General features: G+C 47.7%; 1 protein-coding gene and 1 long non-coding RNA gene across 7 annotated transcripts in view; one reads left to right on the top strand and one right to left on the bottom strand.

The window, feature by feature from the left end:
• Window positions 1–24,462, top strand: part of Boc (BOC cell adhesion associated, oncogene regulated) — a 73,465-nt gene that overhangs the window by 40,960 nt on the left and 8,043 nt on the right. For 3 of the 5 annotated variants that reach the window (XM_060370467.1, XM_060370470.1, XM_060370466.1), the window contains exons 4-9: window positions 13,205–13,351; window positions 15,090–15,233; window positions 16,289–16,582; window positions 16,939–17,211; window positions 20,487–20,800; window positions 24,029–24,191. In XM_060370467.1, coding sequence (XP_060226450.1) covers window positions 13,205–13,351; window positions 15,090–15,233; window positions 16,289–16,582; window positions 16,939–17,211; window positions 20,487–20,800; window positions 24,029–24,191 — 1,335 coding nt within the window. The remainder of the gene's footprint in view (window positions 1–13,204; window positions 13,352–15,089; window positions 15,234–16,288; window positions 16,583–16,938; window positions 17,212–20,486; window positions 20,801–24,028; window positions 24,192–24,462) is intronic. The other 2 variants (XM_060370471.1, XM_060370468.1) reach the window with 1 other exon arrangement.
• Window positions 17,250–24,144, bottom strand: LOC132648566 (uncharacterized). Of its 2 annotated transcripts, XR_009586982.1 has the most exons (3): window positions 24,011–24,144; window positions 23,306–23,873; window positions 17,250–17,805 (listed from the first exon to the last, which is right to left on the bottom strand). It is a non-coding gene; the product is annotated as an uncharacterized LOC132648566 (long non-coding RNA). The 2 variants fall into 2 exon arrangements; XR_009586981.1 differs by lacking the exon at window positions 17,250–17,805 and having other exon boundaries at window positions 23,198–23,873.

Here is a 24,462-nt window from a genome sequence, read left to right as displayed (position 1 = left end):
AGTATCTAGACATCACAGAGACAAGACAGAAAGAACTAATCCCCTCTCCAGGAGTTTCTTAGCTCTTTGGATCCATGTGCTTCCCAGACCACAGTCCCACTCCAGCTACTTCAGGAGCAGTCGTAACATTGCTATACAATGCTGGTGGCTCTTAGAGCTGCCCGCTGTACCCCTGTGGGTTCCTGCTTGCTGCAGGTTCTGTAGACAAAGGTGGTATTTACTGGCTAGCTGGTCTGACCCTGGCCTTCACATGGCAGATTTTACAAACGAGCCATGGGTGTCCTTTCTCTCATTCCCATCAGTCACTTTATTGACAATCTGGTCTGACCTTGAACTATAAGAGGCCATTCAGGGCCATTGTAAACAATTTTTTCTTAAAATATTTATAACTTCCTTTATTTTAGGGTTCCTTCATCCTGGTCAGAGCTCCAAGAAGTTGAACAAACAATAAATATGCACTAAGTTTAATTATATATACCTAAAGTATGGGTAATTATATATTACACAGGGAGGGGACTTATTTTAAAGAATTGACCCTATGCAGACAAGCAATGCTGGTTAAAGGTTGATGTTGCTTTCTTGAGTCCAAAAGCCAGAAACTTGGGCAGATTTTCCATATTGTCTTTCTCCAGGAAAATTCAGTCTTTATACTTAATACCTTCAGTTGACTGACTCAATAATTCCATCTCCATTATGGAAGACAATCTGCTTTACTCAAAGCTTACTGATGGCAAATGACAACCACATCTTTCTCCATGATAACTAGACTAATATTTTACTAAAGAATTAGTCATTAGTTATCAGAAAAGTTGACGAATGAAATTAACCATCACACCACTCACACTGACCACTGCAAATATACTCTATCTACAGTAGTTTAGGATCACATCTCTTTAGAGGCAATGTGAAGAAATTACATTCCATTAATTCCAGGGGTCAGCAGCATTAATGGCTCTTTCATACCAATGTATTTCTACTCTGCTAATGCAATGATTATTCCTCAGTATTTATTGGCCCATTAACTCCATTGAGCTAATGGAGTTCTGGATTTCAGTCCTTGATGGAGTTGTACACTGGAGATAAAGACTCACAGACTTCGTTCTTCAGTCATGGTTCTCTGGAGGAAACTTGCAGAATGAATCTTTCTATATAGAAAGGGGGTTTATTAGGATAATTTACAAGCTGTGGTCCAGCTAATCCAGCAATGGCTGCCTATGAACAAGAGATCCAAGAACCCAATAATTAGTTGTTCAGTCTATGAGGCTGGATGTCTCAGCTGGTCTTCAGGTATATCCTGAAATCCTGAAGAAGTAGATGGTGGATCTTCCCACATCCAATACAGATTAGAATTGGGCCTTCCCATTTCAAATGATTTAATCAAGAAAAAAAATGTCCCTCATAGGTGTAGCCTATGAGGGTAGTTAATTCCAGATGTAGTCAAGTTGAGAACCAAGAATATCCATTACAACCTCCCAAGGGATAAAGGCACAGACTTCATGGAGCCTTCTTGACTTGGTACCTGTGTGTTGTCAGAAATTGCTTTGGACACATTTGACAATTTCATTAAGGTCTTTGTGTATGAGGTTTAATTTGTTGGTATTTTTTTTGCAAAATATGCATATATACTGGGTCTTGAGTTTTACTTTAAATTCAGTTTACCACTTATATAATATGTACTAACCTTTAGCCACCTCCCCCCTCCTATTTTTAGAACAGAGAGTTAGAGAGACTAAAAGAGAAGGAAATATCCAGGCTAACCAAACCTATATCAAGAACTTTATCTCCAGCCATCACTATGATGCTCTTTCTAAAACATATTCTATTGTCTCAATTCATTATCTACCCCCCTTTAATTTAGTTTTATCCTCAGGCACTCACTCCTTAACATATGTAATCTATCCTTACAGACTTCAGTAAGGCAAAACCAAAGTCAATGAGCCCATCTTGGGAAACTGCAAACCATTCTCCAGCATTGACTCCTCTATTTGGATGACGTGGGGAAGCTAGTGTCTTAAAAACTGTGATGTATTTAGGATTTCCAGTACATCACAGTAAGATCTAGTCCTGGTCATTGAGGACCTCTCTGTCTAATGGAAAAAATTATCTTCCATGTGGCAACCCTCCACATTGTCTGTCAGAGATGTGAACAGATTTTAATGGGAACTGAGAGGCTAGCAATGGATTTATTTCAAGTTTGGAGGTGGCGATTACCAAGAAAGACTCAGGAACTGAATCATGGAGGATGTGTGGACCTGCTTTTATCTTTACTGTTTTGAATCTTTGCATGCCACCCCCAAGCCTTTAACAATTAAATTCAGCCATCCACATGGTGGACAGACCTAGGGACAGTTTCTGGAACAACACAGATTTTCCCATAGTGAACACTACCAAATTTTTTATTTTTAAATTTTTTATGTGTATGGATGTTTGGCCTGTGTGTACATCTGCATACCATGTGCATGCCTGGTGCCCAAGGAGACCAAAAGAGAGCGTGGCATCCTCTGGAACTAGAATTACACATGATTGTATGTATAGAAACGGAACCCAGCCCCTCTGGAAGGGCAGCTAGTACTCTTAACCACTAAGCTAGCTCTCCAGCCTTCCCTGATTCAACCCTGTTACCAAATTCTTAATCTAGCTACATGAGTCAGCTGTATTCCATGCCATTCTCCACTCTCTTTCTTTCACTGTTTTGTCTCTTTCCCTTTAAGGACTGTACATCTTGTGATTCAGAAAGAAGTTCTAAGTTTTGTTTGTTTGTGTGTGTGTTTGTCCTGCAGTCGCATCTTTAACCTCCAACACACAGCAGTCTGGCATAGTCTGCTTGACTCCCAGAGAAAACAAGAAGGAGCCAGTTGCTCCAAATTGAAAAAATAAAAATGTGTAGCAGCTTGGCTAACTCGTGGACTCCTGTATAAGCCCTTTGCTTTGGAATGAAGGGATGAAGGGATGGCAGAGGAAAAAAAAAGAGTTGGGGGAGAAAAGAAAACACAGGTGGCTTCCTGAGTTGCCCCATGAGGGGAAGGCAGTCTGCAGCTGAAACCAGGGCTGGGACAGTTTCATGGCAGCCAGGACTTGGAAAGGGAGAACTGGCTTAGTTTGAAATTTAGTGCTTTTGGTGGTAAATGATGTGTTTGACTTGGCCAGGTGAGCAAGAAAATCACCCTTCAGACCCAGAAGGCCCTAAGCAACTGAATATGTTAGTGGGGGAAAAAAGAATAAAAATGCCTGTGGCTCTAGGCCGAAGTCATAGCTAATTTCTATTTTCAGATAAATAAGGCATGAAATTATCTTGCAAGAATTCCCCCTGATATTCTGGTGGAGTTTTCAAGTGGCAGCAGCAGCAACACTAATCTTATGCAACCTGGGAGAATCACCTAGACAGACCTGTGCTGTCAGCTCTGCACACAGCATCTTCCTTAGCCCTGGATATCTGCCTGAGAGAGCCAGGAGTACAATTCACTTTTTCCCAAACCGACCTCAGGTCTATGGTATTTCTACCAAGACTATGTTTAAAGACTCTCCAATTCTTGTGTTCTCAACCACCTGCCTACACACTTACACAAACTCCTAGGTCCGATGTCTAAGCTAAGACAAAAGGAGAGGCCGATAGGAAGCCGGTTGCGCTAAAGATGGGAGGAGGCTTGATTAGTTTGGTTTGAAACTACAGGGCGCTGGGGGGGGCATGATGCAAGGTGCCTCCTGTAAGATGAAGAGAGATGATTTAGTGAGTTGATAAGTTCCTTCACGCTCCACTCTAGCATATGTGGGGAAGTTTAGTGATTTCTACTCTGACCTTACTTTTAGTCTTCCAACCGTTTTGGGACCTGGTGAACAGTTTGAGAACTAGAGAACACATCTGAATGAAAATCTCATCACTTAACAGCGACAAAAAAAATCTAATAAACAAAAAACAAACAGATGAACCACACAAGCAAGCAAGCAAGCAGACAAACAAATAAAACAAAACAAACAAACAAACAAAAAAACACCTCAGCATTTTTTTCCTATAAAAAAAAATGGTGCTAAGCCTGGTGGTGGTGGTCCTTGCCTTTAATCCCAGGAGATAGAGGCAGGTGGATCTCTGAGTTCGAGGCCAGCCTGGTCTACAGATCAAGTTACAGCCAGAGCTACATAGAAAAACCCTATCAAAAGGAGAGAGAGAAGAATGGAGGAAAGAAAGGAAGAAGGGAGGGAGGGAAGGAAGAAAGGAGAGGAAGAAGGAAGGAAAAGAAAGGAAGAAAGGAAGAGAAAGAAAAAAGAGAAAGAAAATGGTGCTTTATTTCCAGTGACTGATTCCCTGTGATTAACATCACCAGGCAGTGACTTTTGGGACCACAGGGTAGAGCTGAAGCCCCAGTGTGCTGCATCCATCTCACCTAGCACAGCCCTGCCTCTGTCCTGTGCTCTCCTTGCCATCTTCATCCTTCAGCTTACTCTTTCGGTTTTCAAGACTTCAAGTACCTCTCTAGGAATCTTTCATCCACCTTCCTAAGTCTACAGCAGGGGCTCCACTTCCCAGTTTCCTTAGCATCCCGTGTTTACTGCTAGAACCCTCTGGTGGCACAATCTTTGCCTAGAGGGAAGCAACCCGAAAGATTCATATCTGTATCTGACGTAGGCCATCAGTGAAGGTTTAGAAAGGGAAATTCTTTGATCTACAGAGATGGAAAGGAACTGTAGTCAGTGAACAAAGACGGTAAGATTTCTCTGCAGAGATTGATAGGAGCAGAGATTGATGACTCATATGTGTATGAAAATGACCATGGTGAAACTCATTACTTTATATGCTAACTTTAAAGAGAGAGTGACAGAAAGAAAGAAAAGAAGGAAGAAAGAAGGGAGAGAGGGAGGAAGGAAAGGAAGGAAGGAAGGAAAGGAAGGAAGGAAGAAAGGAAGAAAGAAAGAAAGAAAGAAAGAAAGAAAGAAAGAAAGAAAGAAAGAAAGAAAGAAAGAAAGAAAATAAGAAAGGAAGAAAGAAAGAAAATAAGAAAGGAAGGAAGGAAGAAATAAAAGTAAAGAGAAATTTTGTTTTGTTTAGCTTTAGTGAATTTTAAGAAATAAAATATTGAGGCAGCAGAACATTCAGTCTATAGGAATTTCTCTACTGAGTTGGGCCTCAGTTCTCTTATGATGGTGACAGAAAAGTAGATTATGAAGCAATCTGTGGATGCATTAAAATGTCAAGACTAAGGTTTTTAACTCTTATTTTTATGTATAAATGTTTGCCTGCCTGCAGTCTGTGCTTCACGCACATGCAGTACCGACAGAGGCCAGCAGAGGGCACAAGATCCCCTGGGTTAGCTCCCACGTGGGTGCTGGGAACGGAACCTGGGTCCTCTGGAAGACAGCTGGGTATGCTTAACTACTGAGCCATCTCCTCTCGAGGCTAATTAACCCTCTTTTTAAAAGATCCGGTTTGTGTATGCGCACACGCATGCATTTGGCAATGTGCGAGTGCAGGTGCCCACAGAAGTTTTGGATTTCTGTAGCTAGAGTTACAGATGGCTGTGAGCCACCCAGTGTAAGTGCTGGACTCTGAACTCGGCTCCTCCGCAAGAGAATAGTCATTCTTAACCACCAAGCCGAACTTTCTAGTCCCAGATTTTTTTAAAAAAATTATTTTAATTAATTATTTGAGATTTTCACACGATTTTTGATCCTGGTCCCTGACTCTCCTATCTCCTCTCAGATTCCCTTCCCCACCTCCTTATCTACCCAATTTCAGGTTGTCATCTTCCTCCTCTTCCTCCTCCTCTCAAATCCCATTTACTACTGGTGTGTGCTCAACCTTCCACTAAAGAAGACGGCCCCGCCCTCTCCCAGCAGCTATTAATCTACTATCCCCTCAGCTGGTGGTGCAACCCCAGATTTTTTAACTCTTGATTCTTATTGCCCAAATGGATAGTCTTAATACACATACCCACGAAATCTATTTAAAAATTAACCCGGGCGTGGTGGCACACACCTTTTATCTCAGTATTCCAGAGGCAGAGGCAGAAGGATCTCTGTGAGTTCATGACCAGCTTGGTCTACATAGCGAATCTTAACAGCAGCCATGGCTGCACAGTTGAGACCCTGTCTCAAATTAAAAAAAAGAAAAAGAAATCAGTAGGAATGTGAGTGAGGCTTGATACATTCTTTTAAGGCTGCTGCCTAGTTCCTTTCGAAGCCTTGAAGTCTTGACACCTAGACATTTGTATCATAATTCAAATCAAGTATTAATTAACTATTTATTGTTTTATTTATTTATTATCAAGTACTTTAGTTATTATCAAGTATTTTCTGTATTTATTATCAAGTATTAATTAACTACTTATTTTACTTATTTATTATCAAGTTTATTTATTTGCTTATCTATTTATTATCAAGCATTAATTAACAGAAACATACACCCCCAGTTACCCACATGACCTGGCCCTTTAGGAAAACAACAGAAAACATAAAAAACTAGCTTTGTAGGCAAGAGTACACTTTTTTTTTTTTTTTACTACAAAAAGAGCTAAAACCTCCTCGGAGCTATTTTCCCTTTGAGGTGCTTTTACATGTTAAGTGGGCAGTTCATTCTATTGGCAGTTTTCGTCCCTAGGCTATTGTTTCCCACAGCTCTGTGTTTTGTTGTTGTTGGTTGTGTGACAAGTCCTATATTTTCTGTGCTTGGAAAGTAAGCCTTACAGTCTTTGTTCTAGTAATCTCTGCATTTTTATGAAGACTAGACAAAAAAAAAAAAGTTGTATAATTAAAAAAAAAACCTGAAACTATTTTTTTAATGAGTTGGGTGTGGCATCAATAGAATGAAGAAGGAATTTGTATAAAAACAGGGTGATAATACAGAAGGGCTTTTAGAAAAAAAAAATGATGGAAGTCAAAAGTGTGGAGGACATTCGACAAAATGGGGGGCTGGCAAGATGGTTCAGTGGGCAGCCTCACTTGCATGCAGGCTTGACACTTGAGTTTAGTCACCAGATCCTACAAGCTAGGTGGCACACGAGCACACACACATGCTGAATAAATATGTTAGAAGAGAGAGACAGTCATTGGAACCTTCAAGGGAAAGCCAGTGTTGTTGAGAGCAGCAGCCCCCACAGATGTGTGGGGAGAGAGGAGGGCCACATGAGCCTCTCTGTCCCCAGGACAGCGGGCCTGTCTCCCCAACCTGGAATTCTGATTACAAGGGCCATGCCCAATGGTCTCTGCTCCCTTCCAAGCTGCCCGGCTCCTGTTCTCACTCTCCTCTCTCCTCACCCTGGCCACCAGCCCTCACAAAGACCATGCTGAGATCCAGCTTTGCCTCTGGTGAGTCCAGACCACCAGGATTCACATGAATTTTCCCATTGCTAAGTTTATATTTATATTTATATTTGGATGATCAGAGAAGTATGTGTGATGTGGGTTGTTGGCAAATAAGTCCCCCTTTTTTTCCCCCTCCCCTCTCTCTTCCATCGATGTATTTTTTTTTTCCCAAACTATTTCATCGGGTCCAAAAGAAACTGCAGCTCTGTGCGCCAGCCCTACCTCGCAGAGGCACTGAAGCCAGATAAATAAGGAGGGCTGCGGACATCTCCCCGTGCATCTGGCTGCCAGACTCCATGGAGACATGGCTCCATCTTCGACTTGCCTTTGAGGATTAATCGCATTTCATGTTCTCTTATGTCTTTTAAAAATATTTTTAATTGGTTCAAGCCAAAAAAATTCCTAAAGCCTTAAGCCAGTTTATTGCAAATCATTTAATAACATTGCGAAATAGGTTCCTTTTTTTTTTTCTTTCCTTCCACTCACACGCTTGCCTCTTGGTGCCTTCTCTCCTATTCTTGCCCCCAACTTTCTCTCTCTTGCCTTGACCATGGTTTTTGTTTTGTTTTGTTTTGTTTTTGCCTTTAGTTCCTGCCTTCCAGCCTCTTTCACCTCCCCTCTGTCCTTAGCCATTCCACCTTTCAAATGTGGGAAACTACACCACAACGGAGGAGAAAAAAAATGAAACAAAACAAAACAACACAAAAAAAAACAACAAAAAAAATGATTTAACAGCTAATCTGTTTGGCAGATGCAGAACTTCCCCCCACCCGCAGAAACTGGTTTTTATTTAAATAAAAGACAGCATAGCCTGCCTTGCTTTCATCAGCAAGTGTGTTTGAGAAATTTCATGTCATGTTTCCATGGCTGTCAGGAAAGCGTTTTGTTTGCAGCCAAAATTATTTGTACAATTGGATTGGCAGGGGAAAAAAAAAATCCCAAAGAGAGCAAACGTATTTATCCACCGTCCTGGCCTGCCAAGTGTGGCACAAAGCTTGCTTCTCCGCTTCCCCTCTAAACTGCATACGGCTTGAGGCAGTGTGACTGCTCGGGCTGTCGGTGGAGGGGCTGTTGGGGACACCACTCCCATATATGACTGTGTTGTGCCTTAGGTTGACCTCACCTGTCTGATCTGTTAGGTTAGAAGCCCCCACTGTCCCGGGCCCATCTATTTCCTTTGCATTTTCTGTGGGTACCTGGTGTAATTGTGAGTAGCAGAATGGCTGAGTGGCAGTGTCCGTGATAGAAAACACTGGTTAGGGCCAGCCTCGTGAGTTACAGTTGTGTTTAGCTTTAGTGGTCTGTGTGCCCTGGCTACCCACTGGTAAGCGCTTAGTCATTTCCTCAAATGCTCAGCTGCTGAGAAGCCTGCCCAAGCCATGGCAACCCCAGTTGCTCTCCAAGTGCCAGGCTCCCCGAGTTCATGAGCACCATCAGCTTCAGCTCTGTGTGGTCCCCTGTCCTGGGCAGGTGGTTTTTCCACTTGCACCGTATTTTATTTCAAGGATAATTCGTGGGTGAAGCCAAGCTACGCTATCTTCAGTGATGGAAGGATTGGGTGAGGTGTGTGTCCATTAGTAGAGCCGTTTAAGTGCACTGCCAGAGGCCACATAGTAGGGCAAGGCCATGGACCCTCGTCATTGCACACCCAAGTCCTTCTATGAAGCCGTGTACCAGGGATCCAGCCAGAAAAGGTACTCAGTGCCTCTACTTCCTTGTCCACGGGCCAGCGTGACTGAGGGGCAGAAAAAAGACCACGGGGTCTGTGTGTCACTGAGCAGTGGTGCCATTAGCACAGGCTCTTCCCAAGTTCTGCAACCTCAGCCATAGACACAACAAGCTGTCGCAGGGACAAGTTGAGGCTTGGAGGCCATGAGAGTTGGGGAATGGAATTAACAGTGAGCCCAGAAATTTGCCCATGGCCCTGAGGCTCCCTAAGCATCCCAGTAGCTTTGCCAAGGGAGCCCCATGCGGTGCCCACAACCTGGTGGATTCCATCCAAACCTCAGCAGATAAGTGCAGGCTTGTCCTCTGATCTCTCAGAACACAAGGAGGGTATGGGACGGGACTATTCGATAAATGCCTGCGTGACCAGAACACTCACAGAGATGGGGGCATTGGTAACTCCCAGAGCGTCCGGCGAAGGCGCCATCTTTTCCATCTGAACAGAAAGAGCTCTGATCTATCAGCTGGGAGGCGGGTATTCAAGGAGAAGACTGAGTGAAGGACTCTTGGAAAGCGGGGTTCAGGGCTATACTAGGAACATGGGGCTGAGATCCCAGACACTGTGTGGCTAGACACGTAAAGCCTTTGAAAATGAGGCGGAAAACCTTCCGCTAAGGTTTGACAGTTTGTACTGAGGGCGAGGGTAGGTAGACATCTCCCTCCAAGTATTGTAATTTAATTCACGATCCTAACTCTAATAATCACTGTTATATTACTTATTTTAGTGTTTTGAGACAGGGTTTCTCTGTGTAGCCCTGGCTGTCCTGGACCTCACTTTGCAGACCAGGCTAGCCTTGAGCTCACAGAAATCCTCCTGCCCCTGCCCCAAGAGCGCTGGGATTAAATGTGTGCACTGCCAGTACCAAACGTGTTCTACTTACTCTTAAGGTCCAAACACTATGGGCTTTCTCAGAAAGTACTGTGACTGTAAGGCGTGTTAGTAGCCTCAGAAGCGGCCGCAAAGACCAGGGCTTTGACCTGTGGAGATCTGAGAAACGAGTGGGTCTACTGGACCATTTAGTGAAGTAGCTGAAAGAATGTGCCGAGAGAGCATACAGGAGGAGGATGTGAGGGAAGGTAAAAAGAATAAAGCTGAGAAAACATTCCTGCAATGCATTTCTCAGGCACACTGGCCACAGGCAAGGACAGGTGTGTGACCTATCAAGCCATTTCCCATGAAACCTGATCCACTCTTCTGCCAACAGAAGCCCGTTAACCCCATTTGTACCAAAGGCCTGCCCCTTATTCCCAGTGAGGCATTGTTGAGGGCCAGGAAACTGCTGTGCGGAGCCTGGCCTGGGAAGGGACTGCTCCCCTTCACGTGAAGCCAGCAGCCTCCTTCCTGCCTGGAACGCTGGAATAGGGGCCCTGATTTTTACATCATTCCTCACTTCATTACTGCGCCTTTGATCCCCTAGTGAGACTTGAATTTTACTGTGGCAGCCAAACTGGGAGTGATGGAAGTGACAGCTAAGATTTAAGCTAAGGAGGCACAAGGAGGGGGGGACGGCAGCAAAGACCAAACTTCTGCTTATTTGTTTGGAAGCCAAGAAGCCTCGCCTGCCAGGCAGCCCTCGTGAGGAGTGGGGCACCCAGATGGGGTGTCCAGGGCCCTGCCCACATGGGCTGTTGTGCACATGTTGGCCTCAGAACAAAGGGAGAGTTGGGCTGCATGGCTGACCAGTGCCCAGCTTCATGCCTGCCTGAATGCACAGCCTAACAGTTGTCGGAGGGTGCGGTGAGAGCCAAGAGGACCATAAGGACGCCCCAGTGCTCTAGCATTGGGTTGGTGCGGTGGGTGCCGGGCTGAGCCTTCAGTTGTGGTGGGCAGAAGCCTGGGGCCATTATGATGGAGATGGTGTTCTAGTGCCAGGCTTCTTTCACTTGCTCACATCTTTCTTGCAACATGATCTGCTAGGCTTAAGCGCACTGTTGCTTGAGGCAGTTTTCCTTGGAATGATGTAAAGAAGGGAGGGGGTGGGGAAAACAGCTCTTGGTGAGGTGGCTTTAGATTTATTAGACCGTGGATGAGAGCGAGTGCTTCTCAGCACCTGAGGAATTTTCCAGATGCTTCTGAAGTGCAGTTTCTCATAGCTCGCTTTCTGGGGAGCTTCCTGACTTGGCAGGTACAAGGCGCCCTACCCTGAGGGAGGATTAGGGCCTTTTCGTGTTCTAAAGGAGCGGCACAGCCTGTGTTCGGCTAGGACATGCACTCAGGCGCCCCCTTTTCCTTTAGTTTATCTTCTTCCTCTCAGAGCGAAACTCATCCGTTGCTCTTAACCAAGGGGCTCAGCCAGCTCAGGGCTACATAATTTGCAGGCTCCAGTGAAAAGATGAAGATGCCAGCATCCTTTGTTCACAAGTGATTAAGGACTTAAGATGGTTCCACCGTTAATAGCACTGGCTGGTCTTCCAGAGGATCCCAGTTCAATTCCCAGTACCCGCAGAGGTCCTCAAAACTGTCCGTAACTCCAGTGTCAGGGGATCTAACCTCCCAAGTACCAGACATTCTTTCTCCAAAACAACTGCCGCTGGCCACACTGTAATTAAACATTCATGGAGCATTTGTGTAAGGACCTTGTCTTGAGCTCAGGACACAAACCAAGCTTTGTGAGAGATTTTGAGTTTGGAGGCCATGTAAATGAGCATCTAACTTGTGAAACTTACCTTCCATGAGTTTAACTCATTTAACATCATACTGTCAACCTAAGCCAAGACCCAAGTTAGGCTCAGAGGACATATATGAACAAGTTTTCGTCTCTGTCCTTCAAGAGTGAACAGTTTAACACTGAAATGAAAGGCACAATGACCTTTTCATTGCAAAACAGTGGGCTTCCTTCCCTACTGCAGCCCGGCTAACAACTTCTAGAAAGTTCCAACTAGGCAGCCTCCTTGACCTTGCCAGTAACTTGATCACCAGGTTCCCCAAGGCGACTATAGCTTATCTGGGGGCAGTTATTTCTCACATTTTCTGAGAAATCTTATTTCTGCCTACTCTGCTCACCTTTTCTGGGTGGCCCATGGAAACAACACTGCCAGCAGGTGGAGTCTTGCAGCGAAATTGCAGGAAGCCCAGTGCCTGGAGTCTGAGCAGGGTCTGGACTGGTCTGCATTCTAAGAGTGGGCCTCCATGGCTTCCTCAGTTGCCACATTGAAAAAAAAAAAAAAAAAAAGGAGTGTCTGGGTAAAATATTTTCATCCCTTTCTTTGTAGTCTTTATTCCTTCTCTCAAAATAGATCTGGCTACAATCCTGAAAACCGAGTTTCCTGTTCGGAATGTGGTTTTGTTGTAGACATGGCCCAGCTTTTCAGCAGCATCAGTGACTTGGCCCATGCAAAAAGATTTTTTTTTTTTAGACATATGGATCATTTGGGAAACATCCTGCTTTCACACCAGGCTGGTCTCTGTCTTCTTCTAGAGTAGACCCAGTCCTCTTTCAAAGCTAAAACAGAAGAAATAGCCATGGGACACCAGAGGATGCGAAAGCCTGTGTCCAGACCCTCAGCTCCTCTCAGATTCCACATTAGGGTGCCGCCTGCGGTGTCCTGGGAGATCTCTTGTTACCTAGGAAAATCACTAGGGCATCCACAGAGCCCCAGCTATCACCCCCAAGAGAGGAGTAGTCATTAGAGTCTGTAGGTCCTGGGAGGCAGCGTCTTGTCTATGATCATAGTTGGTAACTGAGCCAGCCACTTTTCAGTGTGAATGTGTGAAAAGGACCTGAGAGGCTGTTCTTGATGGAACTGGAGGAAAACATCAACATTTCTTTTCACTCTTCGCTTCAGTATCTGTTCGCAGATCCTGATGGCTGTGCTTGGACATTAGTGCCCTGGCTGTGACCCATACCCAGGACAGCTGAGTAGAAGCAGCTAACTCTTAGGGCTCAGTGTCACAGAAGAAACCATTCTGGGCATCTTCTAGTAGCATTCTCCATGCCTCCCCAAACTTATGTTTATATACACCTCAAGTTGAGGTGGCTGTGCAGTCTGTCATCAGCACAGTGATGGATCCTCATCTGTACAGTGATGAGGGCTGTGCAGTCCAGATTATAAACCTTACAGCCCCCCAGAGACCCAGAATTGTCTCAGCATTCTCTCATGCCCCCCAGTAGATTCTAAAGCCATTTAGTGTGACTTTCAACACAAACCTACTAGGTCTGAATGGAGCCTTCCTTTCTCTCCACAGATCTCCAGGACTTTAAGTTAGATGTACAGCATGTGATCGAAGTAGATGAGGGGAACACAGCTGTCATTGCCTGCCACCTGCCTGAGAGCCATCCCAAAGCCCAGGTCCGGTACAGTGTCAAACAGGAGTGGCTGGAGGCCTCTAGAGGTAAGGAATGGTAGGGACGCCAACGCAAAGCCCTGGAGATCTGGTTTCCATCTGCTTTCCTCTGCCGCTACCTCCCTGAGTCCCCATGATCACGCTGACAGCCCCAACCTCAGGCTAGCCAGCTGTCCCCTATTCTGACATTTGGGTCTAAAAGATCGTAAGGGGCCAGTTTCCATGATGGAGTGTTCTCCGTGCCGTCGTGGGGACTTTAACTCATCTTGTGGGGCCCCGGAACGTGTTGCCAAGCTGCTGCCATTTGATCAGGCACTCGGCACCTGGCTGACTCCAGACGCTCCCTGTTCAAGCCCCTGTCCCCAGGCATGTAGAGAAAGGCTGTCTGGCAAGCACAGCGTCTCCGGAGCTTCAGCGTTCCCTGGTAGGAGGGAAGCTTCCCCCACATGGTAAAAGAGTCTTTTGGTGGGGCTGCACAGCTGCCCCCATTTCCTGGGCACTGGGGTTAATCTCAGCTCTCACAGCTTCCTGCTCAGACCACAGTGGACATGATGGCTGGCCTAGGGGAGGCCACAGTTTGGTCCACATTGGCAACAAGGAGGCGTATGTCCGTTAAGATGAAGTCATCCCATCCCATAACAAACTTACATGTAAGGCCAAGTCAACCTAACTTGCCATGGCCTTGTAACTCAAAATGTATCCCTTTCATATTATAGATGTTTTTGCTTATGGAGGGAATGTATGTTTGTGATTAAAATCTTAGTGGCGGGGCGGGGGCGACTCAGAAAAGACAGAAAGCTGCCTTTGAAATGTCAGCACCCTGGTCCAACCACTCAGAAACAGCGGAGACGAGAGAGGAGAAGGCAGGAGCGCTAATTCCTGTGCCCAGCAGAGCCTTGGCAGCAGCCCCAGGCAAAACTCGCTCCATCTGGCACTTGCCTAAGCAGCTCACACCTGGGTGGCCCAGCAGCAGGCAGGCACCAAGCTTGGTGACACCCTGACTCCCAGGAGGTGACAGCAGGACAGAGTTCAGAGCTGACTGACGGCCAGTGCTGTGCCTGCCGGGAAACTGGGGGCCACCCTGTTGCTGGGCTGTCCAGAAGTTGCCAGTCTGCCTCCTGCCCAAGAAACCTGTGCACATGCTTCAGGCTCTACCCACGACACACTTAGATCAGGAGCAGACAAAGCCTTCCAGGCTGGCGAGGCACACTACGGGGTTTCAGGGGCTGACCCAGAGAGGGCAATGGCTAGGGGTCAGAATATTCCTCTTCCAGAGAAGGATTTCAAGAGCGAGGTGGCTTAGACTGTTGACCGTGACACAGAGGGGTAGGAAGTGCTGAAGCCAGTTCTTTAAACTCACCTCTTCCCCGTTTGTGTGGCTCGCGCCTCTGCCTTAATAGTGTTTTAGCAGCAGGCACCCTGCTTTTTTGTAAGTGGATCTAAGAGGCTGCTTAACTGCTCAAAATCACACAGTATCCTGTAGACTCAGAGCTCAGGTCTGGCTTGACCCTAAGCCTGGCATCCTTTCTGCCCTCCTCTAGCTTCCTTGAGAGTGTAAGATGATCCTCATACTCAAGCACTAACTCAGGGGCAGTCAGCCAAGCAGGGTAGGGGTCTGTTTCTCACTCTGGCACTCTGCCCACGCTAGGTTTTACGTGGAGAATGGCGTTTCAGGCTCTGCCTGATTCTCCTCGGAACACCTCAGCTCTAGGGGAGTTTCAGACTTAAGATTAAGATTCCCGGCCCAAACTCACCGCATCTTCTTTCTCCCCTCCACGCTTCACAGACAACTACCTGATCATGCCGTCAGGGAATCTCCAGATCGTCAACGCCAGCCAGGAGGATGAGGGCATGTACAAGTGTGCTGCCTACAACCCAGTGACCCAGGAAGTGAAAACCTCTGGCTCCAGTGACAGGCTGCGTGTGCGCCGTAAGGACCAGACTTCACTTGTCGATGGGCTATTGTGGATAGAGGCCAGCAAAGCTGGAAAGGGAGAGGGGTACCTTGGGGGCAGACCAAGTTCAGGGTCTGTGAGCCTAGAGGTAGAGGGAGCACCCCAGCCTTGCTCGCTCTTACAGCTCATTGTGGAGGGCAAATCACTTCTCGCTTCTCAGTGTTACTTTGCAGGAGGGATGATTCTGCTGGGTGGGAATGCAGAGCACAGAGGCTTCATGCCCGGCGCCATTGTGGATGGCCTCTGGGCCTGCCTTCTGCTCCTTACTCCCAATGTCTCCCTCTGCAGAAAATCTACAGAGGCATCACAGGCTCCCTCCTTCGTGGGCAAACACCCTCACCTCCCCAAGCACCCGTTCAAGGTTCCCCAAGTACCCAGTGAACTACTACCTAGCACCTGAGGTGGATTTTCTCCCAAAGCTAATGGAGCAAAAGTTCTTTCTCTTCTTCCTAAGGAGAAATAGAGAGTCTCTAAAACTGTGTGTTCCAGGGGTTATAAAAACTGGAGTTGCCGCCAGCTGGCCCATAAGATGATGTCACAAGGCAGGCCCTGCAGGGATCCTGGAATAGCAGGATGCTGAAGAGTGTCTGCCTTGCAGCCAGTCTGTGCACTTTCTCCCCAGCTTTGAGAAAGATGTCTGCTTTTGCCTCTGAGCACCTGACAGGGTCATGGGTTTGTGTTTGGGGACTTTGGAGTGGAAGAAGTCTATGACTTTCAACAGTGGCTGCTGCTCAGCTTAGCGGGTTGCTCACCCTGGAAGGGACACACTGACTTGGATGCTGAAGTCGAGTTGGGGCCCAGCAAATCCTTGTGTCTCACTTTGTCCTCAGGCTCAGGGTGCACTGCCTGATGTCAAGCAGGACTTGAGGCGAAACAGCCTGACAAGTGACATTATAAGAGCTGGGCTGTGAGCCTCAGAGGGACTTTTTTCATCTCAAGCCCATGCTCTGGAAATCCTTCTGGGGCTGGGCCATCACAAGCTGAAAGAAGTCCAAGTCCTAACTCTGTGTGTCCCTCCTCCCCTTTCCAGGGTCCACTGCTGAGGCTGCCCGCATCATCTACCCACTGGAAGCCCAGACTGTCATTGTCACCAAAGGCCAGAGCCTCATACTAGAGTGCGTGGCCAGTGGGATCCCGCCACCTCGAGTCACGTGGGCCAAGGATGGGTCCAGCATGGCTGCCTACAACAAGACCCGATTCCTGCTGAGCAACTTGCTGATCGACACCACCAGTGAGGAGGACTCAGGCACCTACCGCTGTATGGCCAGCAACGGGGTTGGGGAACCCGGTGTGGCTGTCATTCTCTACAATGTCCAGGTGTTTGGTGAGCATCTTCATGGACTTCCTCCTTCTTAATCTTCCCTCTGACCTTCCTGGCCCTTCCAGAAGCATATACCCTAGCTCGGAGAGAGTTAGGCTGTGAAAGGTCACAGAGCTGAAAGCAGGGAAGCACACTGGGGAAACAGATTCTGAGATCCCAGGACTTAGGCCCTGGACCTTGCTTGGTTGGTGTGCTCTTTAGGTATGTGGACACTCCCTCCCCCCACTCCTCCCATAGAGAGAACCCAACTGCCAGGGAGGAGGAAAGAGTGTGTTTAAACTAGCAGTGTCTCCACTAGCCTGTGTCATCCTGGAGGGGGGGAATGCAGCCCTCCCCATTCTGATGTGTCTTCTCTGCAGAACCCCCTGAGGTCACTGTGGAGCTGTCCCAGCTGGTCATCCCGTGGGGCCAGAGTGCAAAGCTCACCTGTGAGGTGCGCGGAAACCCCCCACCCTCTGTTCTGTGGCTGAGGAACGCCGTGCCCCTCACCTCCAGCCAGCGCCTGCGGCTGTCTCGGAGAGCCCTGCGTGTGATCGGTGTCGGGCCTGAGGACGAAGGCGTGTACCAGTGCATGGCTGAGAATGAAGTGGGGAGTGCCCACGCGGTGGTCCAACTGAGGACTGCACGGCCAGGTGGGTGCAAGAGGCCCAGATGTCAGAAGCTCCAACCTGAGCAGGAAGACTGTACAGTTCTTTTCTCAAATAAATCGAACTCTTTAGCTTGAGCCATTTCAGTTGATGCTTGTACTGACTGGGCATCTACTGTGTGTTCAGCAAGGATCAGGTGAGGTAGAGAACACGAGAAAGATCTCCTCCTCTTATAAAGGAGATGAAATCATGGAAAACATTTCAGAGATAAAACTACAATGGATGGTACAGTTCAGTGCTGTCATTGCCAGGTGCCAGTATCCTCTGGTGAGGGAGCAGGTGCCAGTATCCTCTGGTGAGGGAGGCCAGGTAGGGCTGAGCCTGAGGCTAGAAAAGTCTGTGGATGGAATTGTTGCTGAGCTCTTGGCTTCTAGCTTCTCAGGGAGCATTTCCAATTGAATGCGTATCTCTAATCACTTCAGTGCAAGTGCAGAAGGAAACGGTTTACACTGTGTGTCAGTGTTAGTTTCATGTCCCTATCCCCGCCGTCGAAAGGAGAACTAAAGTCCACATGCTTCCACAGCAAACTGAGATAAAGCATCTGAGTTCACTGTCCATCACTACAGCCCAGGGAAACAACTGAAAAGGAGGAAAGGGTTGGTTGGTTGGTTGGTTGTTTTTGTTGGTTTGTTTTTGTTTTGGGCACATGGTTTTAGTCTCTCACGGCAAGGAGGGTACAGTGGGACAGAGCCTGTCACAATCAGGGGACAAAGAGAACTCCTGCTATACTTACTGGCTTCATCTGTTCCTCCATTTTGTTCCACTGGGCCCTTGCCTATAAGATGGCGGCACCTCTGTTAGAGGTGGGTTTTTATCTCTTGCGAATCCTCTCAGGAAACACCATAGTCTCTAAGTTCAGTCCTAACCTCCCAGGTGATCCTCACGCAAACCAAGCTGACAGTCAAGATTAACCATCACAAACCTATCCTTTGTCAACCGGAGGACCTGAGTTCAGTTACCAGCACCAATGTCAGGTAGATCACAGCTGCCTGTAATGCTAGTTCAGGGTCTCTAACTCCCTGTTCTGACCTCCAAAGACAACTGCACTCACAAAGTGCCCACCCATAAATTCATATATATATACACATACATACATACATACATAGATTTTTAAAAAAATCTTTAAAAAGTACCAGTTGAAGGTCTCTTCTAAGACTTAAGACAGACTCTTTGCTTTGAGCCACTACAAAATAAGCTTTCATATGCTTTCAGATTGCAGTAGCGCAGAGTAAACACACCCATTCCAAAAAGATGGAATGACACAGAAAGGAGAGATAGGAACAAGGCAAGACCACAACCCAGCAGGACAAGCCTTAAGTCATATAACTCTATATCTAGAGTTTAGGGCAACATGGATGTGGGCCTCAGCAGTCTTGGGCATCCTGACCCTGTGGTCATGGCCTCTCTCTCGGGTTAGCACCATGTGTTGCCAGTTGCTTTGCTTGGCAAGCATTCCGTGTTTGAATGTATCTTGGGGACTTTACTGCATCCCAAAGCTGCCTGCTTCACCATCTTAATGGCTCTCCATAGGGACTGTGATCCTGCTATGCACTTCCTCCCAGACTTCCTCTTAAAATACGGGAGGAAGGGCCTTTGACCTCACAACTCTTGCGTTCTGCATGTCTACTCAAACAGTGCCCTGTGGATGGCACCAAAGCTTTTGTTTGCCCAAGCTATTTGGATCACCCCTGCAACACAGTGGTCCATGAATGTCTGGATGGCTGCCTGAAGCGGAAACACTTCCCTGTGCGACAAGCTTGTGACACGTTGTCCAAGAATTCTCTTCTCAAAGCAAAGTCTTTCAAATGGCTTAAGGCCTTTATACCTCTAAGGCTGCTCTGAGTGAGGTAGAGCCATTTCCTGACATGTCCTCAAGACACGTTTTGAACCATCTTGGTGCAAAATACGTGGCTTCCTCTTAATGGCTCTGATGATTTCTAACAACCTCCTCAGCCAAATATCTATTTTTCCACATCGTTTTCTCATTCCTTCTTGTTCCTAACTCTCGAGATGGTCAGCTAACAGTAACCACACTGTGGCCTGGGTGCCGGGCTTCCTTGAAATTTCCTCTAGTCACTTTCAAACGTCGCTTCCTGCAATGTCTTAGCCACAGTGTCATGGTTTGCCACACTCATGGTTTCCAGTCCGACTCCTCGCAGAGTTCTTGTCCTGTCTTAAGGCCCGAGAACAGCCTCCTTGTCATCCCATCGACGCCCTGCTCTCCTGAGATCCCACCCAAAGCCCATCAGCCTCTGCGGACAGCACCTTACAGCTGCCTTAGCACTCATATCCATTCTACAAATCCTCCTCTAAATCAGCCCTGAAGGCGAGAGAACTTCGGGGTGGGTTTGGTTGCAGCACCTCTCTGCTGCCAATTTTCTGTGTTCGTCACTTTTTCCAGCATCGTGACAAAGAAAATAACTTCGAAGGAGAAAACAACTTAGAGGGAAGGGCTCTTGTTTTTGTTCGTGGTTTCGGAGTTTTCAACGCAGAGCTTAGGGCCCACTGAGTCTGAGCCCGTAGTGAGACAGAGCTTCATGTCAGTTTCCGTGACAGAAACTATATGGCGGACAGTGAATAGAGAGGAAGGGACTGGGAGAAAAACTAACCTTCAGAAATATGCCTCTGTGGCCTACTTCCTCCAGACAGACCCTACCTTCCCCCAAAAAATAATCAGCTGGGGACCAATCATTTAACACGTGAGACTGTAGGGGACATTTGACATTTAAACCATCACATCAGTACCAGTGAGATGGCTCAGCAGGTAAAGGTGCTTCCTGCTAAACCTGAGGACCTGTCAAGCCCCAGGACCCACACGGACAACCAACTCCCCAAAGCTGTTCTTTGATTCCTGCACACACACACACACACACACACACACACAGAGAGAGAGAGAGAGAGAGAGAGAGAGAGAGAGAGAGAGAGAGAGAGAGAATAAAAAGCAATAAAATATTTAAATATAAACCTTGGCATCATTCAAACACGCATCCTGAAGATAGAGGCAGCAGGTTACAGAGACTTAAGTGGCTTGTCTTTTGCCTCCAAACTGCAGAGGCCTGGTCCTAGTGGACAGGTCTCCTTTTCCTTTTGGCAGGACAAGGACACCAGCCTTCTCTCTTCTGCAGAGCCTGGCTGTGTGTCACAGGGCAGGCTGATGGTGATCTCAGGTCTTCTCTGATTTTATTCTGTTTTCTCCCTGGCAGGTGATCAGGGCCACTAACACCTTCCCCCTTCCCTTCTCTTTCCTGCTTGGTCCTCAGACATGACCCTGAGACCCGGGAGGAATGCTAAGCCGGTCGCTGCCACACCTCCCATGCCACCCTCCAGACCCAGCAGACCCAGCAGACCCGACCAGATGCTGCGGGAGCAACCTGGGCTTGCTAAGCCCCCAACATCAGTACAGCCAACTTCCCTGAAGTGCCTGGGAGAGGACCAGGTAGCCCCTGCAGAGGCACCCATCATTCTCAGCTCCCCCCGGACCTCCAAGACTGATTCGTATGAGCTGGTGTGGCGGCCTCGACATGAGGGTAGCAGCCGGCCACCCATCCTCTACTACGTGGTGAAACATCGTAAGGTACGACCCTGGCATTGTGCCTCCCAACCCCCGAAAGCTCCTTCTTAGTGACACTGAAGTGAGTCCCTCCATCTCCTGCCCTGAGGCCAGGACCCAGTAGGCACCCCAGAAGTGCCTTCCCCTTCCATCTCTTCAAATGCCCATCCCTACCCCTTGTGGAAAGCTAGTGGTGATCCAGCCAGGTGATCTCTCAAAAGTCCAGGCCGAGGCTCCACATAGACTCTCAGGTGTAACCTTTGTGTTCATTTACCTGGAAGTTGGTGCCCACTCCAAGTCCAGAGATAACTCACCCACCTCCGTCACCATCACCATCCTCTCCCCTCCCCTCCCCTCCCCTCCCCCCACCATCATATTTCGGCGATGCTATTTGAATTTGTTTTCCAACCAAAGCAAGCTCTTTTTAAAACACACCTGTGGGAACTTCAGCAGGCCAGACAGGTCCCTCTAGCCAGGCAAATAAATACAGGGAATAAGTGTTCTCCCTGTGGACTATAAAACGCCCTCCAGTCCTCTGATAGTGTGGTCGCTCCTGTTTAACCAGCAGGTGTTAGAGCTCTTGGCACATCAGGTTGTTGAGACCTTAGCTGTTTCCCCTCACCAGACAGAATCTGTCCAGGGGCTGTTGTAGGAGCTATGAGGGAGAACATTCTAGACTGTGAGAGGATGCAGAGACAGGGCCATGCCAGCCCCCTGGTCCTGAACAGAGTTTGGTAAGGTAGGCCCAGGGCCTTCAAGCTGCCACTCTCCTTCAAAGCTGTGCAAGGAAGGTGAGATGAAATTCCTCATAAAGCCTTTCCATTCACCACAAGTCTGTGCTCTTTCTTTCTAACGGAGAGTAGAAAAGTACTGGTTTTAAGTGAATTAAAAATTTCATTACCAACAAGCTACTCTAAATGCGGAGCTTGTGTGCATTTTAGACTTTTTTTTCTTATAAAAATGCTTGGAAGAAAATATGGAAATGTGAAATGCAGTGGAAAATATTTACCCTTTTTTTTTCTGCTCCAAAAGCAAACAAGAAAACAAGACTACACTCACACAGTGGAATGTTCTGATGCTGCACAAGCCAGGTCCTTGCTGCAAACATCACTGGCCTCTCACAGTCTGTCCTTCTCCTTGTCTGGCTCTTCCAGAAGGCCTGGGAACCAGAGAAGTTCCCAGAAACCTCAGGTGGTCAGAAAGGTGCCTAAGGCAGAGCGGCATCCTGTACCCCATGTAGATTCTCATGTAGGTATAGGAAAGACCACCATCTCTTCCTTTACCCCAACCCCCAGGGACAGCAAAAGGTGCGAATGGTTTTGTGAAAAGAAACAGTCTTGTTTAGCCCAGTTCCTTATTTTCCTATGTAACTAGACACCTCCCTTAACACTGTGAGTTAAAGACAAAGATCAAGGAAGGCCAAATGTAGTACCCAAGAGACAGAAATCAGTGCGAGAGTAAAAACAATATTTTTCAGGCCAATACGTGGCTCTGAAGCTACCTCCCACAACAAGGAGGCGGGCAGGGACCGCACCGGGGTAATCCGGAAATGCCAGGCCAGCGTGCGTGACAGTGACTAATTACCCTCGCGTTTCTTATTTTCTTTTCTGGGTCCCAGTGGAAGTGTGAGGACCGTGCTGGGAGGACAGAGGGAGGAGGGGTAGAGGGAAATGACAGTCAGGATGGGGCCCCTGCTGAGTCTGGCTTCCATTAGGCATTGCCCTGTGGAACAGTTGGCGCTTTTAGGTGCTTTTAGGTGGACGTTGCCAAGGTGGCAAGCACGTCTTGAACGCCATTCTTGCTCATGGAACTAACCTCGCTTAACGGTCATCACCCAAAAAAGAGAGTGCTGGAATCAGAAGTCAGCGTTGGGATGTGAGGGCTTTTTGTTTGTTTTTGCTTTTCGGTTTTGCTTTTGGGGTGTTTGTTTATTTGTTTTCGTGCCCTGTCTTCTGCAGGACGTTGGGAGTTAGGCTGGTTTTCACACGGACAATGGGAGTTTCATCTAGTCCACTGTAGACCCGGGCTACTGTGTTTGGGTTTGCGACATCACTGGGGATTCTCAGTTTGTGAAAACCTTTCCCCTTGGAACCAGTCCTGGAAGCCCGACATTAATGAGCTCAGACCATCCCCCTGCCGTGAATGGGAGGTTTTGTTCTGCTCTGGAAGACTTTGCTTAGGGATAAGAGCTTTCCCCAGCAGCTGTTTGCTCTCTCCATCAAGCCCCAGCTCTCCACTCTGGAAGGCTTTCTGAGATGCACGGAGCTGGCAACTAAGTCCTTCTTAAAAGATGGTGGGCGAGAAGAAAGAATCTTTCACCACTACCTTTGGGTGCCTGGAGCCCTCCCATAATTTTTTTTTTAAGAGAGTGAACCATTAAAAATTCATTTAAAATCTTGAACACACACCCAGTCTTTACACTTCAAAAACAAGGATAGAGAAAGAACTTTAAAGTGAGAAATCTCAGAGGATGAAGGGTACAGAGAAGGTTAGGAGACAGGCCAGGCGCTTATTTGTTGGGGACCTCACCTGTGCCAGGTCATCTAATTCGACTTCAGAATAACCCAAGACACCATATTTGCCTCTTCTTAGAAATGAACGGCTCAGGGCTCACCAGTGAGGGAGTTTGCTCACGGTTGTACAGCCAGAACTTGAACTCGGGGTCTCCTACGCCCAGAATCCTCTCGTGAGAACAGGTCACATTCTGCGCATGCTCTTTGGACTCCAGTGAGGGTTTCTGTGCTCACTAGCTCCGCAGCCTTGGACTAACTCCTCAGCTCTCTAAGCTTAGGCTCTTTGCTTGAGACGTGGGAATGGGACGAAGATCAGTTGCTGAGACCTGAGGACGGTGAGGTAGTGCACGCACAGTGAGCTCTCCACGGTGCTCTTTCCATTGCTAGAGCCTTTGTCATCGTTCTTATTGGCGTCTCCCGTTAGAACAAGAACCGAAGGACTGTGTTTGGCTCCTTATGCAAGCATAGAGAACATTAGATGAGGAGGTTGCAGGAGATGGAGGTGTGGCCTCTGGGGGAGTCGCCAGCACTGTCAGTCTGGCCTTCGAGCTATCCTTGCAAACGTCCCTTGATGGGATCCTTACCTAAGAGACCAAGAGGACCAGTCTGAGCTCTACGGTCCCACCCGCGCCCAAGCTGGCCCATGGTCCTTTCCCTCTTCCTGCCATCATGGGCTCAGACTGAAACTCTCCTGGACACTAGAGAAGAGGTGGGTCCTTACCCCCGTCGCTTTCTCCAGCAGGTCACAAACTCCTCTGACGACTGGACCATTTCCGGCATTCCAGCCAGCCAGCACCGCCTCACCCTTACCAGGCTTGATCCTGGAAGCTTGTATGAAGTGGAGATGGCAGCCTACAACTGTGCCGGCGAGGGCCAAACGGCCATGGTCACCTTCCGTACAGGTAAAGCCAAACACTGTGCCTAGCGCAGAGTTCCAAAGGCCCGAGCAAGTTATGGCAAGCTCAGGTGCAAAGTCCTGTGTGCTTTGTCCAGCTCTTCACCCACAGCTCTGCCCTTCCCCAGTGGCTGCCTCTGTGGACTTAGGTGCCTTGGCTAAAGCCTTTCATCTTGGGGCTTTTGAGTCTCTCTGGCATCCCTTCATCCCTCCCAAGCACAGGGTCCAAAAAATAGCAACACCATCGTAGAGCTGGCCTAGGCTGGGAATGGTGCTAC

The sequence above is a fragment of the Meriones unguiculatus genome, chromosome 17 (genome assembly GCF_030254825.1).
Source record: "Meriones unguiculatus strain TT.TT164.6M chromosome 17, Bangor_MerUng_6.1, whole genome shotgun sequence".
NCBI classification, from domain to species: domain Eukaryota; kingdom Metazoa; phylum Chordata; class Mammalia; order Rodentia; family Muridae; genus Meriones; species Meriones unguiculatus.
The sequence above is the reverse complement of the archived record's forward strand: the minus strand, read 5'-3'. Positions and strand labels throughout refer to the sequence as shown.